Raw genomic sequence first — 16,245 nt, 5'->3', positions numbered from 1 at the left:
CAGACTCCAGCTACTCAGAATTCCTAAGATGCTGAGCTCCTCTTGGACTCCAAAGACTCTTTGGACCACAAACCCTTGGAACACACTTCCTCCTCATCCTCACCTGGCTAACTCCCACTTCCACTAAAATGTCACTTCCTTCACTCCCAAATATAAACATACAAGGATAGTCTCCTAGCTTCCTATTGCCATCCCAAGACCATTACTTCTCAGCCCTTTCCTTTATGGTCTATGCTGTCTTTTCATTAACTACCACCTTTAAAATTATTACTTTTTTATACAGCAGAATCCTTTTGTCAAATGCAATTCTACACAGAGCCCCAATATGTAGAAGAGTTAAGCTTCTCAGCCTAACTCAAGGAGTTTCAAAACCCTCTTCATTCAGCCTCCTTCCCTCCTAAGACACTGCTTCCCTAAAACCTAAGGTGCAGGACAATTAGAACACCATTGTCTGTATTATACTGCCTACTCAAAGGAAGAAACACAGTACAGTGGAAAGAGTTGTCTCTGAAGCTAAACAGACATAAGTTCAAATCTTGATTCTACTTAGTCACAAGATCATTGAGCAATTTGCCTGAGGATCCATTTCCTCATCTGTAAAACTCAGCTGTAAAAATCACCACCTTGAGAAGTCAATGGGTAGAACAGAGATAAGTATGTAAAGTACCAAGCATAGTGCCTAGAATACTGACACAAAGCAGGAAATCAATAAAATACTATCTGCTATGGCTTATCCAGGAAATGTAGGTTAACATTCAAAATCAATTAAGGTGATTTACCATAATACTGACAGAATAAAGGAGAAAAACCTTATGATTATTTTAAGAGACACAGAAAAATCATTTGACAAACTTCAGTATCCATTTGTGATTTTAGAAAACCCCAAAACTCTCAGAAAACTACAAGTGGAAGGGGAAATCCTCAATCTGATAAAGAGCATCAATGAAAACTAACATCATCCTTAATGGTGAAATAAGACATGCTTTTCCCTTAAGAATGAGAACAAGGCAGGATGAGCACTCTCCCTACTTTGATTCAACACTGTAATGGAAGTCCTAGTCAGTAAAATAAGAAAAAGAAATAAATATAAGACTCTATTTGCATATGACATAATTATGTAGAAAATTCTATAAAGTCTACAAAACAACTACGAGCAAGGTCAAAGGATACAAATCAATATACAAAAGTCAGCTACATGCTTTTGTTTTTTATTCAGATATATCATCTTTATTAAACAACTTTTTTGAGTTTCATAATGCCTTTCTTTTTCATGCATTTTCGGCATACTGAAGGACTCGATGCATATTTAAGGACTTCCAAATGATAGCAATATAAAATTTCTGCAATTCCCTCTCTCTTTCCCCTTACAAGTCTCTCTCCTTCATCTCCCATTTGGACTAAATTCTCTCTAGGCCTGGGCACATGTGTTACCCTGCAACTTCTCTTTATTGCTCTCCAAATTTTCACCTATTGTTTATATACTTGTAGCAAACAACTGGAAAATAAAATTTTGAAACAATTTACAATAGCATCAAAAAGCAAAATATTTCAGATTAAACATAACCAAAGACATGTAAGACTTCTACACTTAAAGTGTTTCTGAGAGAAATTTAAAAGTCTAAATAAATGGAGACCTATACTACATTCATGAATCCAAAGATTTGCTATTGTTAAGATGTCAATCCTCCCTAGTTATCTACAGATTCAATGCAATTACAATTAAAATCTCACCAAGATTTTTTGGTAGAAATTGACAGAATGGTTCAAAATTTATATTGAAATGCAAAACCTAGAAACAATAAAATAATATTTTAAAAGAAGGAGGACTTACACTACCTAACTTTAAGACTTACCATAAATCTACAGTAATCAATAGTGTGGTATTCGGGTAAAGATAAACAAAACATCAATGGAACAGAATGGAGAGTCTAAAAATATATATATATTTTATATATATTACATATTTAAATATACATTTACATTAATATATAATATATATTCATTAATTTTCACAAAAACAACAACAGAATCCAACAGGGAAAGGAAAGTCCCTTTGACAAATAGTTCTAAAATAACTAGATACAAGCATAAAAAAAAAGAATCTCAATTCTTACCTCGTATCATACACGATTAATTTGAAATGGACCACAGATTATGTAAAAGCTAAAACTATAAAGCTTTTAGAAAATAGCATTAGGACCATGTCTTCATGACTTGGTGGCAGGCAAGGGGTTCTGGGACAGGGCACAATAACCTTAAAAGAAAAAAAACCTGATAAATTTGACTCCATCAATATTAAAAACTCGGATTCATCAAAAAACACCATTAGGAAAATGAATAGACAAGCCACGGGCTAGAAGAAAAGATTCATGAAACATATATCTGATAAAGGACAGTTAACCAGGATGTACAAAGAACTCCCACAACTCAATACTGTAAAGAAAAACAGCTCAATTTTTTAAATGGGCAGCAGATTTACACAGACACTGCCCAAAAGAAGATATACAAATAACCTACAAGAACAAGAAAGAGTGCTCAATATCATTAGTCATCAGGATATAGCAAATTAAAACCACAATGAGGACTTCCCTGGTGGCGCAGTGGTTGAGAATCTGCCTGCTGATGCAGGGGACACGGGTTCGTGCCCCGGTCCAGGAAGATTCCACATGCCGCGGAGCGGCTAGGCCCATGAGCCACAACTACTGAGCCTGCGCGTCTGGAGCCTGTGCTCCGCAACGGGAGAGGCCACAACAGCGAGAGGCCCGCGTACCGCAAAAAAAAAAAAAAACCCACAATGAGATACCACTACACACCCACCACAACGACTACAATTAAAGACTAATAATACTGAGTACTGGCAAGGATGTAGAGCAACTGGAACTCTCATACATTGTTGGTGGGAACATAAAACGGTACAACCACTTTGAGAAAAGGTCTGGGAGTTTCTTATAAAACTAGCCGACACTTACTCTATGAGCCATTTCTCCTGATATTTACCCTAGAGAAATGAAAACATTTCTACAACACAACCTGTATAAGAACATTCATGGCAGCTTTATTCATAATGGCCCCAAACTGGAAACGTCCCTGATATACATCCACTTGATAAACTTTTGACATGTTCATATGAGAGAAAAAAGGAATGAATTCTTCATAAACACAATCTCAAAAGCCTTTCCAAAAATATATACTGTACGATTCTATTTATATGATATCCTAGAACAGATAATATTAACCTATGGTAGGATGACAGAAGATCAGAAGAGCAGTTGCTTCTGGAGGTTGGGAGCAGGAACTGACTGAGAAGGCACATGAGGGAAATTTCAGGAGTGATAGTAATGTTCGATATCTTGGTAGAGGCTTAGGTTGTACTGATTTGCCAAAATTCATTAAATGGTACAATTAACATTTGTGTATTCCATTATATGTAAATTTTACCTAAAAAACAAAAAGAACTGCAAACAAATACTGAACTCTAAGTTAATGACATACATGCTGAAGTATTTAGGGGTAAAGTGTACCGATGTCCACAACTTACTTTGAAATCCATCAAAACGTAAGTTGTATTGGTGGATGAATAGGCATGTGATAAAGCAAACAGTAAAATGTAAATTATAAAATCCAGGTGTAAACTGTAAAATAATTCCTTACCTGCTCCCATTACCCTTTTCTAACTCATTGAGATTTCTAATCCACGGAGCTCTCATTTACACCTCCATTATGTCTCTTATAGCTTCACTTCCAATCATCTGTAATATCTCTATTCTCTTCGTCTCTACTGCAGCCACCTGCAACCAACTACCCTTCTCTACCCATTTACCTAAACTGATGAGTGCTGCCCGAGGAAAATCTCACAACCACTAGACCAATGAATGCTACTCCAAATTTATAACTTCCACACTCAGCACTGCTGAGCAATTCCTTTCTAATTCACTGGTTGGCTACTTCTCCAGACTCCACAGCAGCAATTCCAAAACTGGATTATGCTTCTTAAACTCCTTACTCATTTCTCTTTCCTCACTCTATGTAAAGGATCTTGCCTTTCATTCCATCATGAACATAGTGGCTACCGAGCATGAACTACCTGCTCCCCAACCTACAAACCCATTTTATCTCACCTCCTCCCACCTCAGAAGAAAGGATGTCATCACTCCTGCCAGAGGTAGCGGATCATCATCAGTACTGCTTAAAAATGCAGACTCTGTAACCAAGTTATACTTTCCAAACCTCAGTTCTCTCTCTTATAAAATAGAGACAATAACAGTATACTGTGAGAATAAGAGAACACATGCAAGGCACTTAAAATAGTACCTGGCAAATAATTCAAGGCAAATCCCACTGCTGTGTTCCTGAGCTCATCTTGTTCAGTATCTTCACTAGCATTCTCTATCAGCTCCTTCCCCAAAGCCTCCTAACATAAACAAGTTTCCATCACCTTCAAATAAAAAACAAGTGTCTTCCCCAACTTGAACCCCCTTCTTGTCACAGAAGTATCTCTTTTCCCTTCATTTCCAAGCTTCTAGGGGGAAAAAAAAATCTGAAGAAACTCATCTGTTCTTGCTATTCTTTTTCTATGCTCTTCCATCTTCTATTCTCACACCGAAACTGCTTGGACATAAGTGACCCCTAAGCTGTCAAATCTAACTAACACTTTTCAGGCCCCTTATTTGACTTTTCTATAGCCTGATACAGTTAATGACACTTTTCTTGAAACTCCTTCCATTCTCAGCTTCTCAGACACTAGGGTCCCATTCTTTCTACCTGACTCTTTCCTTCTTAATCTCCTTTACTCATGCCTTTCCCTCTGCTCTTCCCCTACACCCTATTGTCCATTCTATTTCCCCAGTTCTGATGCCAGCCTTATTTCATTCTTATCTCTAATCATTTTCAGTGGGTGGCCTCACCTACTTTAACACCTTCTTTGAGGTACAATTAACATACAATAAATTGCACATATCTGAGCTGTATAATCCGTTAAATTTTAATATATGTATACTCTCCTGAAACTACTGGTACAATCAAGACAAATGAACATAAAAGCCTGCCCCCCAAAATAACTACTGACTTGCTTTTTGTCACTGTGGATGCATTTTCTAGAAATTTATAGTATATACTGTGGTGTTTTCTGAGGGGGCAGGGGGCAGTTTCTTCGGCTTCTTTCATTCAGCTTATTTTGAGATTAAGCAACGTTGTCTTGTATATCAATAGTTCATTCCTTTTTACTGCTGAGAAGTATTCCAATGTATGACTATATCACAATTTGTTTATTAATTCACCTGCTGATGGACATTTGGGTTGTTTCCAATTTTCTGCTGAACAGAACTGCCATGAACATTCATGTGTAAGTCTTTCATAGGATATAAGCTTTGTCTATTCTCATGGCTCTACTCACACACCTGGAAGTCCCAAATCTGTTTCACCAGATACCAACAACCAGTTGCCAGTTTGACAAGTCCACCTGGATAACCCAAAATGACTTTTAAATCAACAAGTTCAAAACTCATCTTATAATGCCACTCTTTCCACCCCAGCAGGTTCTCCTCCTACATTCTCTATCCTGACTACAGGCACTCAAACCAGAAACTTAAGAATCCTCCTACTCTTACCATTTCCCCCAATCAATCAGTGAGTTACTAGATCCTGTCAATTCTGCATTTTAAACATCTCTCAAGTAAAATCCATCTCCACACTTCCATCCTAATTCAAATGCATATCATCTCTTGGCTGGACTATTAACCCTAGCCTTCTTCTAACTTTTCTCCTTACCTTGGGTCTCATTATTCTCCAATCCATTTTCTATTCTATGGCCAAAGTGGATTTTCTCAAATTGAAATTTTATGTTACTCCCCTATTTAAAATTCCTCAATGCCATCTATCCCCTCAAGATAAAATTCATACTCCTTAGCTTAACATACAAAAAGTTCTCTATAAATCAGTTTCCTCTCCAAACTCATCTTCTGCCACTTCCCATCATATTCGAACTTAGTCATTTCTGGATGATGTCAATTACCTTTTAATCCTTAGTGCTGAGAGCAATACTTGGTCTGCAGTAGGCACAATATGCTTATGCAATAGATAAGGTAGGACTTAGACTAACAGATATATTGAGACCTTCTGGGGATTTTCAGGAAAAGTAGTAGTCCAGTCTGGCTGAAGCATAAAGTATATGAAAGACTATGGTAAGCAATCCATCCAGAAAAGCAGGATGAAGCCAGACCACAGATCACTATCAAGTTTATTCCAAAGAATACACACTTCATTCTATGCCCTCAAAAGACATCAACGGTTCTGAACAAGAGTGTGACACATTCAGAAGTGTCCCATAACTTCTGAAATTTGAAAAATAGATAAAGGAGAGGTGAGAGGCAGTGAATTCAGTAAAGAGGCTACAGCAGTAGTCTGGGAAAGGGGACTCAAGAGCAGTGGGAGTAGGGGGAATAGATTAAAAGAACATGTCAAGGGGAATGAAGCTACAGGCTCTGACTGGGTGTGGGCAGTACTAAGTCATCAGAGATGACTCCAAAGTTTTGAACCAGTCAAATAAAATAATACAGCTAATAGATCAAGAAGAATTCTTTTTTAATAGGTGAAAGGGAGGGAGCTGATCGTTTTGTTTGGGTTTTCCCTACCCTTTCATTCAAATTTAAGTGCCAACCAGGCGTCAGGCACTGTATACATGGAGGATAAAACGAGGGTAAAATATTGTCCCTGTTCCCAAAGACCATCCAATCTGGTTGGGGTGGGGAACGTAAACAGGAAAAAAATAGGAACTTAAAATTCATTGTTAAGTGCTAGGCTAGGGTGCTAAAAGAATATTTAGATTGAAAGAAAGACTATCCAACTCAGGCCTGAGGATCTGAGAAAAGATCTGAGGTCTAGAGAGTCCAGAAGATGAGTGGTGTTAGGCCAGGCAAAAGGCCGTGCAGGTGAAGAAAACCTGGATGTTCAAAGAGCCTCAGGTTAGATAACACAAGCTGATGCATCTGCAAACAGTACAATAAGTCGAAAAGAAGATATGGAGATATCCACAGGAAATGTCTAACAAGCAGATGAAAATGCAGGTTTTGAGCTACCAAATATATTTTCAACCTGTCTTTGGTGGCTTAAAATCATCTTTAGTGCGTATTTTATATACGAATTGGGAGAATCTCACACATCAGCGAGACTGTGTACACTTCCACCTTCTCCCATCACTTCTACTGTCAAGCAAGGGTATCTCTGCTTAAAGTCAAACCGGGTTTATATAAATAAGCAAAGAGGACTGGTGGGGACTGTGGAAAATCTTAGACAGATGCCTTGTCTAAAGAAGGCAGCCATTTACTCAGCTCCAGCAGCTTACTGCCTTGCTTGAATGCTGGCCCAATGTGGAGAGATCTTCCTATTCTCCAAGAAAAGCTCAAAATTCAGATTTTATGTAATATCTCCCATTTGAAAATACTGGCATCTGATTACATTAAAAATAAAACAACACTATGCCAGCCAAAAAAAATGCTTTTGTGGACAGATTTCAGCATGGGCCACCAGTGTGGCAGAGTTGGATCTGGTCTGCTAAATCCTCCAGTGCTCTTTTCACTACCTCATAGGAGCCTCAACTGACAGGGTTTCATGGTGACTCCCATGGGATAGGAACTGCTTGCTTCCAAGCAAAACAGCCCCAAACTGATAGTGCTTTATTAGTTCTTTTATATATTGTCAATAATTTTTGTCTCTTCCCCACCCTGGTCAGGATACCTGCCTCTAGCATCATTGAGACTTCCTACTCCCCTTCTATTACAACCTAAGATGGCAAGCTAGCAGGTAAAGCAAAAGTAAACAGAGAGCCTGACAGGATTTCTAATGAATAAAGCAGGTAAGGCATATGGCAAAGATTTGCTTTTCTTAGGAAACAATTATCACAGAGATATCTGTGACTAGTCAGATACCTGAGCAAAAAAGTCAGTAACTTATATTTGAAATATATGAGCAATTTCTACTAACAAACCAAATAGGTTCCATTGTGAGCTACCAAGAGGGGGAGAGGGAGAACATCGCAAAAGGGAAAGTAAAAGTTGCTGGCCTTTGAGAAATATCAGATACCTCTTAAAACACAGTTTTTTTAAAGTATAAATGTTTAAAAGAAAAGGTACACTATAATCTCAACTCTCAGTGAGGAATAAAAATATTTTAAAATCAGATAACATGAAACATTCTTCGAGCAACAAGAAATGGGGCTTTAGAAACACTATTAAAAGAGTAAAGCTATCCCTATATTTATAAGAGGTAAAAGGAAAACAAAATAATCTGATAGTTTTTAATATTCATTCAGAGATCAGTTGCTGATGTTTTAGCGTATTATTAAGTCACAACGTTGCTTCAGAAGCTCTGAAAATGTAACTACACTTCCTAATTATACTAAAACGTGTAAAAGTACAGATCACGGGGTATATAAGTTTAGATAACAATGTGGCAAACTCGAAGAAACACAGAAATGTTAAAATTTCTAATCAACAAACCGAATGACAGTACCAAGATTTTGAGAGAGAAAGAGAGACGTGGGGGGCGGGGAGGGAGAGAAAAAGAGAGAGAAAGAAAGAGAGAAAGGGAAGGGAAGGAAGGAAAGCAAGGAAGGAAGGAAGGCAGGCCAGTGGCATGTGCACCCGCCCCTGTGAATCGGAGGAGTCGGGGAATTCAGGGGAATGAAGAGTGATTACAGAGGGCGAGCAAAGCAGGCCCTGTTCCTGCTGGCAGGCGAGCTCTGCAATTACTTAGAGCAAGCATTATGGCCAGAGCATTCTGGAGCCCACTTAGACGAGCAGACTGGACACCTAAAACCGGAGGCTGACAGCAGCTCGGGGAGAGGACCGAGAAGGCGGAAAAGTGGCCTGCTTTGACCTCCACTGAAAACGGAGGCTCCTCCAACTCTCGTCTCTGAACCAGGGGCAGGGGCAATAAGCTCTCAGCGGTTGGATTCTTCGGACAAACTCTCTCAGGCTCCCTGCGGCCTTCCCACACACCACACCGGGTTAATGTCAACACGGAGAGCCAGCGGGTGTGAGGGAACCTCTCGGTGTGCGCCGTCCTTTCTGGGAGGCGGTGAGACCGGGAAGAAAGACGACTCCGCGCGCGCCCCGCCTCCCAGCCCTTCCCCAGCCCCGGCCCGGCGCCCTCGCAGCCGGGAAGCGCGCTCCTCACCTTTTTCAGCGCAGGCACCAGCAGCCCCCGCCACTTGGGCGCGTTCTCCTCGCTGAAAAACTCGTACGGCAGCTGCTGCGCCTGCATGGTGCCCCCGGGGCGCCTCCGGGTTGGGAGAGGGGCGGCGGCGGCCGGGCCGGGGAGCCGCGAGAGGGCGAGCTCTTAGCGCGGAACAGGGCCGCGGCCCCACCGGACGGCCCGGCCCCCTCGGGGCGCCGAGCGGCCGGGCTAGCCCCGGAGAGGGAGCTGGGTGGCGAAGCCCGCGCCCGGCCACCCACCCGACACGGACACCAGCCGCGAAGAGCGAACGCAGCCCGGAGGCGGCGGCGGTGGCATCCCGCACCACCGCCCCGGGGCCGGGCCCCCACTCCTCCCCGGCCCGCTGGCGCCGCCCCGGGTTGCCCTCCGCCGCGGTCGCCGCCCGCCCTCCCGCCGGGGCTGCGCTCCCGGGCCCGGCCTGGCCCCGCGGCGGAGCCGGCGGCTGGGGGAGGGCGTGTGGACCGACACTCCGGCCGCGGCGCCCGCTCGGCAGGGACCCCGAAACGCGAGTGACCCGGGGTGGGGCGGAGCTGGGCGCGGGGTGTACCGGGGGAGGGGAAAGGCCCGAGGTCGTTGTTGGGGAATCCGGCTGCCTGAGGTGCCGCCGCGGCCGCCGCCGCCGCCGACGCCGGTGTAGCGCTAGAGCTTCCTACTAGCGAACTGAACCTGCCTGCTACTGAGCATGCGTCGCCGGGCAGGGCCGGTTCGCTCCGGGTTTTCCGGCTCCCCAGCCAAGGAGGAGGGAAGCGCGAGAGAGCGAGGGAGGGCTCCCCGCCGGGCTGTGGCTGCGCCCCCGAGGGCTGCAGGGGGAGGAGCGACAGGGCCCCGAGCGGTCGAACCCCCGGCCGAGTGGGGCCTGCGGGGTGCGGTGCGAGCTACGGTGAAGCGGCCCCCATTGTGTGGTTGGGCCGAGAAGGATCCCACCCCTCTCTCGGAGTCCCTGGGCCTTTCGTTTCGGAAAGGGGTGTGTGTCTGTGTACTTTGTTCCCGAGCGTGAAGATAAGGACTGCCCAGAGCATGCAATGTATAGTAAACAGGCTGGACAAAAGATAGGTGCCTTTCTCACGAAACCTACAGCATAATAGAAGTGATCGCAATGTCTCCAAACGGTCTTTCCACATCACCAAGAATAAAATGTGTACGCGTAACGTTGATTTTGTGTGTTTTTAAATGCAATGTGTTCATCTTTGAAACCCGTTTCAAATATGAACTCCAATAACCACTTACCTCCAGTGGAAATTGACACCTCTCCTGCAGATCCCAGGAACACTTTACTCAGTCCCCTCTCCGGGCATTTAGCTTAACGTGTTTTTGTATCTCTACAAGGCTCGTTCAACTAGATAACAAACTCCTGGAAGGTAGATCTTTTTCACCAGGGTTAGGGGCTCTACACAGAATAGGCACTTAGTGAATGTTTGTGGAATGCTAAAGGAGCATTATCTGTAAATTGTTCCTCCATCCCAGGGATGCAGGTGTTTGCTTAACAGTAGCAATGGGTGGCTGGCGCCTCATGGTTTACCATTACCACTTTTTGAGCGTAATCTCATTTAATCCTCGGAGCAATCCTATTGTTTTTACATCACAGTTTAAAGAACCAGCCTGAGTTGAAATTGATACTGTACCCTGCTATTTCAGAGAACAATAACCAGAATCACATAGATGAGAAATGTTTAAGCAGCGGTTCTTAATCTCTACGGGACCTCTTTGAGAATCTCATAAAAGTCTTGGTTCCTTTCCTTTAAAGATGTACACATATGATTTACATTTAAAAGTTCTCCACACTTGCAAAGTGTTCAGAATGACATTTTGAAAATCATCCATAAATCCTCTGGGTAAAAAGAGGTAAAGTAACCATAGCTTAGAGAGGGGTTGGGGGTAGGAGAAGGGGTCTCAGAGGAAAATATGACAGCCATTTTCAAATCTCTAAAGTAATGATATGAAAAAAATATATATGTGATAGGGTTTTGTGTGATTCTAAACGATTTAATTAAGATCAAGCCTCTGCCCCAAATTATTCCTGGGCTTCCTACTGCTCTTAGAATACTTTTCAAACTTCCTACCATGACCCACAAAACATGCATCTAGCTACTGTTTACATTCTCAACTTTTTCTCACCATTCTCAACGTTGGCTCACCACATTCCAGTCACACTGGCCTTCTGTCTATTCCTAGAAAACACCATCCTCTTTCCTGCCTCAAGGGCTTTGCTCTTCTCTGAGCCTGTAACTCATTCTGCTCCTGTTCACTTGGCTGGTTATAAACGTCACCGCCTCCAAGAGGCCTTCGGTGATCACGCTAAGTAGTTTCCACCTATACTTTTCTCCCATAAGCTTTGGCTTCTTTCTTCGCAAGCATAAACCACGGCCTTTAATTATTTTTCGTTGTTGGTCTCCCCCACCCCCCGCCGCTCCCACCATCTGGAATGTAAACTCCAAGATCAACAATCTTATGTGTTCACTCTAGCTCATCATTTTATCCCCAGGAACTACAGCACTTGGCACATAGTAGGTTCTCAATAAATACTGTTGAAGGTATAAAAGTTGAATGGCGGAAACTTTCAGGAAGACTACGTAATCAGAGTTGTCCTAAGAAACGGGTGATCTTCTGGGGTGTGCAAGTAAAAGCCGTACATTCGCTCTCTCGGGACGACGGGGAGGGTTAAGAGGTGGGACTTGATGACCTCCAAGGTCCCCTTCAACTCCGAGTCTCTGATTTGACTGCAGAGGTAAACAAGCCCTAGAAACATGTATTAAAGCCCGGCTGGGCATGCTTAGCGGCCGGGGCAGGTTTTCACTAGTATGAACGTTTTAGCTGCAGACTGACAGCAAGCAGCTGGAGGGAAACTGCAGAGAAGAGACTCGGCTCTTCGCAGCTGAGAGACCTAAGGGGAGTGGTGTTGGGTTCGGCGTCGCTAAGGTCAGGGAGCAATCGAGCGCCTCTACATCGTTCGCTTGTATCTCTTGAGCCAAATCAAAATCTATGGGCGTGCTGCGAGAGAAGACGACCGTGGCGGACTCAGAAACTTGCTAGTGGAGACATGAAAGCCCTGTGACCCCTCAGCTGCAACCGCGGACTGTGGCGCCGCGGCGCAGGCGCAGAGGTTCCTTTCGCGCCCCACCTTCGACTCTAAAGAGCCAGGAGCCTGAGCGGACGTGACGCACGGGGGCGCGTCCAGGCAGGCTAGCCGAGGCCCGAAGGGGGAGCGTCCAGGCAGGCTAGACGAGTTCTGAGCGCGTCGAGTCAGAACACGGGCAGCGGGAAAGGAGGCGGGGAGGACTTTTGGGCTGGCGGCGCGCCCCCTGCAGGTGGGAGTGCAGCACTAAGCGCTTTGCCTCGCGCCGCAACCGGACGCAGTCACAGGGTTCCCGGCCTGGGTGCAGCCGCAACGATCTTCCTGAGGCAAACTTCAGATGCAGTTACTCTCCCGTTCGAGTCTCCACTGTCATACCAGAATAAAGTCCAAAGTCCTTAGTTTTGTATTCATGGCCTTGTACAATGGGGCCACTACTTATCTTTCCAGCTATATCACTCACTCAAAATGAACTACTATTGCCTCCTATAAACCCATTATTTCTGTCTCTTGTTTCTTGCCTATTCTGTTCCATCTGCCTAGAATGCCCTTCATCATCTTCCTCCAATCCCACCACAGCTTCACCCCACCTCCCATATACACGCTCACCGTGAAACTCTTAATCCACGCTGTCGCCGCCAGCACATATGCCGCCTTCTTTCTGAAGTCTTTTTCAGCCCGCATTTAGGATTCCTCCCCTTAAACTTTAGAGTCCAATAGGCATAAGAAACAGCGGTTTCAGCCATCAATAAAGTTAAGGTCTTCTCTACCAGCAGCATATCCTCTCAATGCTTCCCCTCACCCTTTCTTCCCAATCCCCACTTTCAATTCCATTTCTCCAATTATGTCCCCAGAAAAATACACCAGAGAAAACAGTGGCTGATAAAACCACTGGATAGCCATCCTTTATCACCTTTAGTTAATACTTTGATCCTCCCTTCTCTTTCTCTCTCTCTCTCTCTCTCTCTCTCTCTCTCTCTCTCTCTCGGGCAAAGATGGTGGGGAGCAAGGTAGGTACAATTAGAAGACATGATCAAAAGCTCTCCAAGATATTTAGGACTATTCCTGGAATTTTTTTTTTTCAGGATCCCGGCAGAGTCCAGTTTTTGGCAAAAGTCTTTTTCCAGTTGATTCAAGTGGTAATGGCTCCTCAAACTGATTGCACCCCAATCCAATTCAACTTTCATTGAATTCCCAAGTTTGTCATGGAACTTGATAAACTGGTTCTAAAATGTATATGGAATTAAAAAAAAAAGTTCTTCTGTTAAAGAGCAAGGTAGGGGAACTTGACTTGCCAGATATGAAGACATTACACAGCTAGAGTAATTAAAACAACGTGGTATCAGAAAAGGAACAGACAGACATACCAGTGGACCCATCTCATTGCGGTGGCTTCTCTTGTTGTGGAGGACCAAATACACAGAAACAATTCATGACACAGCAAGCATTGCAGATGAGTGAGGAACGGGTATAGTGCTCAATAAATGAAATATGCACAGTTGATAAATACATATAGAAAAGTGAAATTACATCCCTAACTCACACCTGACACAAAACAACCGCATGTGGATAAAAGACTTAAATGTAAAAAACAAAATTATAAAATTGTGAAAGGAAAATAAAGAATATCTTTATGAGGCTTCCCTGGTGGCGCAGTGGTTGAGAGCCTGCCTGCCAATGCAGGGGACACGGGTTCGTGCCCCAGTCCGGGAAGATCCCACATGCCGCGCAGTGGCTGGGCCTGTGAGCCATGGCCGCTGAGCCTGCGCGTCCGGAGCCTGTGCTCCGCAAAGGGAGAGGCCACAGCAGTGAGAGGCCCGCGTACCGCAAAAAGAAAAAAAAAAGAAGAAAAAAAGAGAATATCTTTATGAGCTCAAAGTAGGAAAATATTTCTCAAATAATACACAAAAAAACACAAACCATAAAGGGAAAGATTGATAAATTTGATTTTATTAAAACTAAGAACCTCTGTAAATCAAAATAAGGCATACAAAAAGTGAAAGCACAAGCCATTAAGTAGGAGAAAGTAGTTGCAACTCAACCGAAAAAGAATTAGTATCCAGGACAAGTGGTTTACTTTATTTTTAATTAATTAATTAATTAATTGATTGATTGATTGATTTTTGGCTGCATTGGGTCTTCGTTGCTGCACACAGGCTTTCTCTAGTTGCGGCGAGTGGGGGCTACTCTTTGTTCCTGTGCACGGGCTTCTCATTGCGGTGGCTTCTCTTGTTGAGGAGCACAGGCTCTAGGCACATGGGCTTCAGTAGTTGCGGCATGCAGGCTCAGTAGTTGTGTCTCACAGGCTCTAGAGCGCAGGCTCAGTAGTTGTGGTGCTTGGGCTTAGTTGCTCCACGGCATGTGGGATGGGATCTTCCTGGACCAGGGCTACGAACCCATGTCCCCTGCATTGGCAGGTGGATTCTTAACCACTGTGCCACCAAGGAAGTCCCCAGGTGGTTTACTTTAAAGGAGATAATGATGGTTAGATGTTCACCTCACTAGTAATCAGGGAAAAGCAAGTTAAAATCACAATGAGATATTATTTCTTGCCCATTGAATTAGCAAAAACTTAGAAGTTGAACAATGCTAAGCTTTGGCAAGGATGTAAAGCTATTAAAATTCTCATCCACTGCCATGGGAATGTAAATGATTAAAACCACTTTAGATAACTATTTCTTTTCTTGAAATATGAATATGGGCATGTCCTATACAAACTGGCATAGATTTATTCCCATAGCATATATATCCCAAGGAAAATTCCTCACTGCATTGTTTGTTATAGCATAAATAGTAGAATGGGTAAATAAATTGTGGAATACTATAGAGCAGCAAAAATGGATGAATCACAGTTTATGTTTACGTTCCCTCCAAAATTCCTATGTTGAATCCCAATCTCCAATGTGAAGGTATGTGGAGATTGGGTTTGGGGAAGTGGTAAGGACATGCAGGTGGCGCCCTCATGAATGAGGTTAGTACCAACATAAAAGAGACTGCAGAGAGAGCCTCTCCCCTTCCACCATGTAAGGACAAGAGAGAAGACTGTTATCTATGAACCAGGAAGTAGGCTTTCACCAGACACTGAATCTGAAGGTGTCTTGATCTTGGACTTCCCAGCCTCAAAAACTGTGAAAAATAAATTTCTATTGTTTATAAGGTACTCAGTCTATGGTATTTTGTTATAACAGCCCAAAAGACCTAAGACACACATCAACATAGGTAAACCCTTTAAAAATAACACTGATAATATATAAATGTGCCTGTGAACCTCCAAAGGAAAAAAGAGAAAACAAACAAAAAAAACCACTAAGCAAGACACACAGGAAACTACACACTATATGATTCACTGTATAAGGTGCAAAAAAAAAAAAAAAGTAGAACTGAGTTGTATGTTATTTATTGTGATACTCAACCTCTAAGATGGCCCTATGAGCCTTACTTCCTGGTATTCCTTCCCCAGTATAGATAACACTCCCATGTTGAATAGACAATCCTAGGCAATACTCACCTGCAAAAATAGGATTTTGCAGAAGTTATGTATGTGGCTTCTGAGCCTAAGTCTTAAAAGACATGGTCACTTTACTGTCTCTCTCTCTCATCTCTCATTCTGGGAGAAATCACTGCCATTTTCTGAGGACACCCAAGCAACCCTCTAGGGGAAGCCCTCACTGACAGTCTTGGAAATAGATCCCTCAGCTCCAGTAAAGGCTTCAGATAATTGAAATCTGGTTAATATTTTGACTGCAACTTTTTTAGGGCTTCTGAGCCAGAAGTACTCAGATGATCCATTTCAAAATCTTTAACTCTCAGAAACTATGAGATAATAAATGTGTGTTGTTTTAAGCCACTAAGTTTTGGGGTAATGGGTTATGCAACATTAGAAAACTAATATTTTTACGGATACATACATAAGCAGTCAAATTATAACAAAACATTAAAATAATACTGAATTCATAATGGTGGTT

General features: G+C 43.1%; 1 protein-coding gene across 2 annotated transcripts in view; it reads right to left on the bottom strand.

The window, feature by feature from the left end:
• Positions 1–9,389, bottom strand: part of SOS1 (SOS Ras/Rac guanine nucleotide exchange factor 1) — a 147,543-nt gene extending 138,154 nt beyond the window's left edge. For both annotated transcript variants that reach the window (XM_067703201.1, XM_067703202.1), the window contains exon 1: positions 9,172–9,389. In XM_067703201.1, coding sequence (XP_067559302.1) covers positions 9,172–9,258 — 87 coding nt within the window. In that variant the 5' untranslated portion in view covers positions 9,259–9,389. The remainder of the gene's footprint in view (positions 1–9,171) is intronic.
• Positions 9,390–16,245: the final 6,856 nt, after the last annotated feature.

This window comes from Pseudorca crassidens, chromosome 14 (genome assembly GCF_039906515.1).
Source record: "Pseudorca crassidens isolate mPseCra1 chromosome 14, mPseCra1.hap1, whole genome shotgun sequence".
Classification (NCBI taxonomy): Eukaryota; Metazoa; Chordata; class Mammalia; order Artiodactyla; family Delphinidae; genus Pseudorca; species Pseudorca crassidens.
The sequence above is the reverse complement of the archived record's forward strand: the minus strand, read 5'-3'. Positions and strand labels throughout refer to the sequence as shown.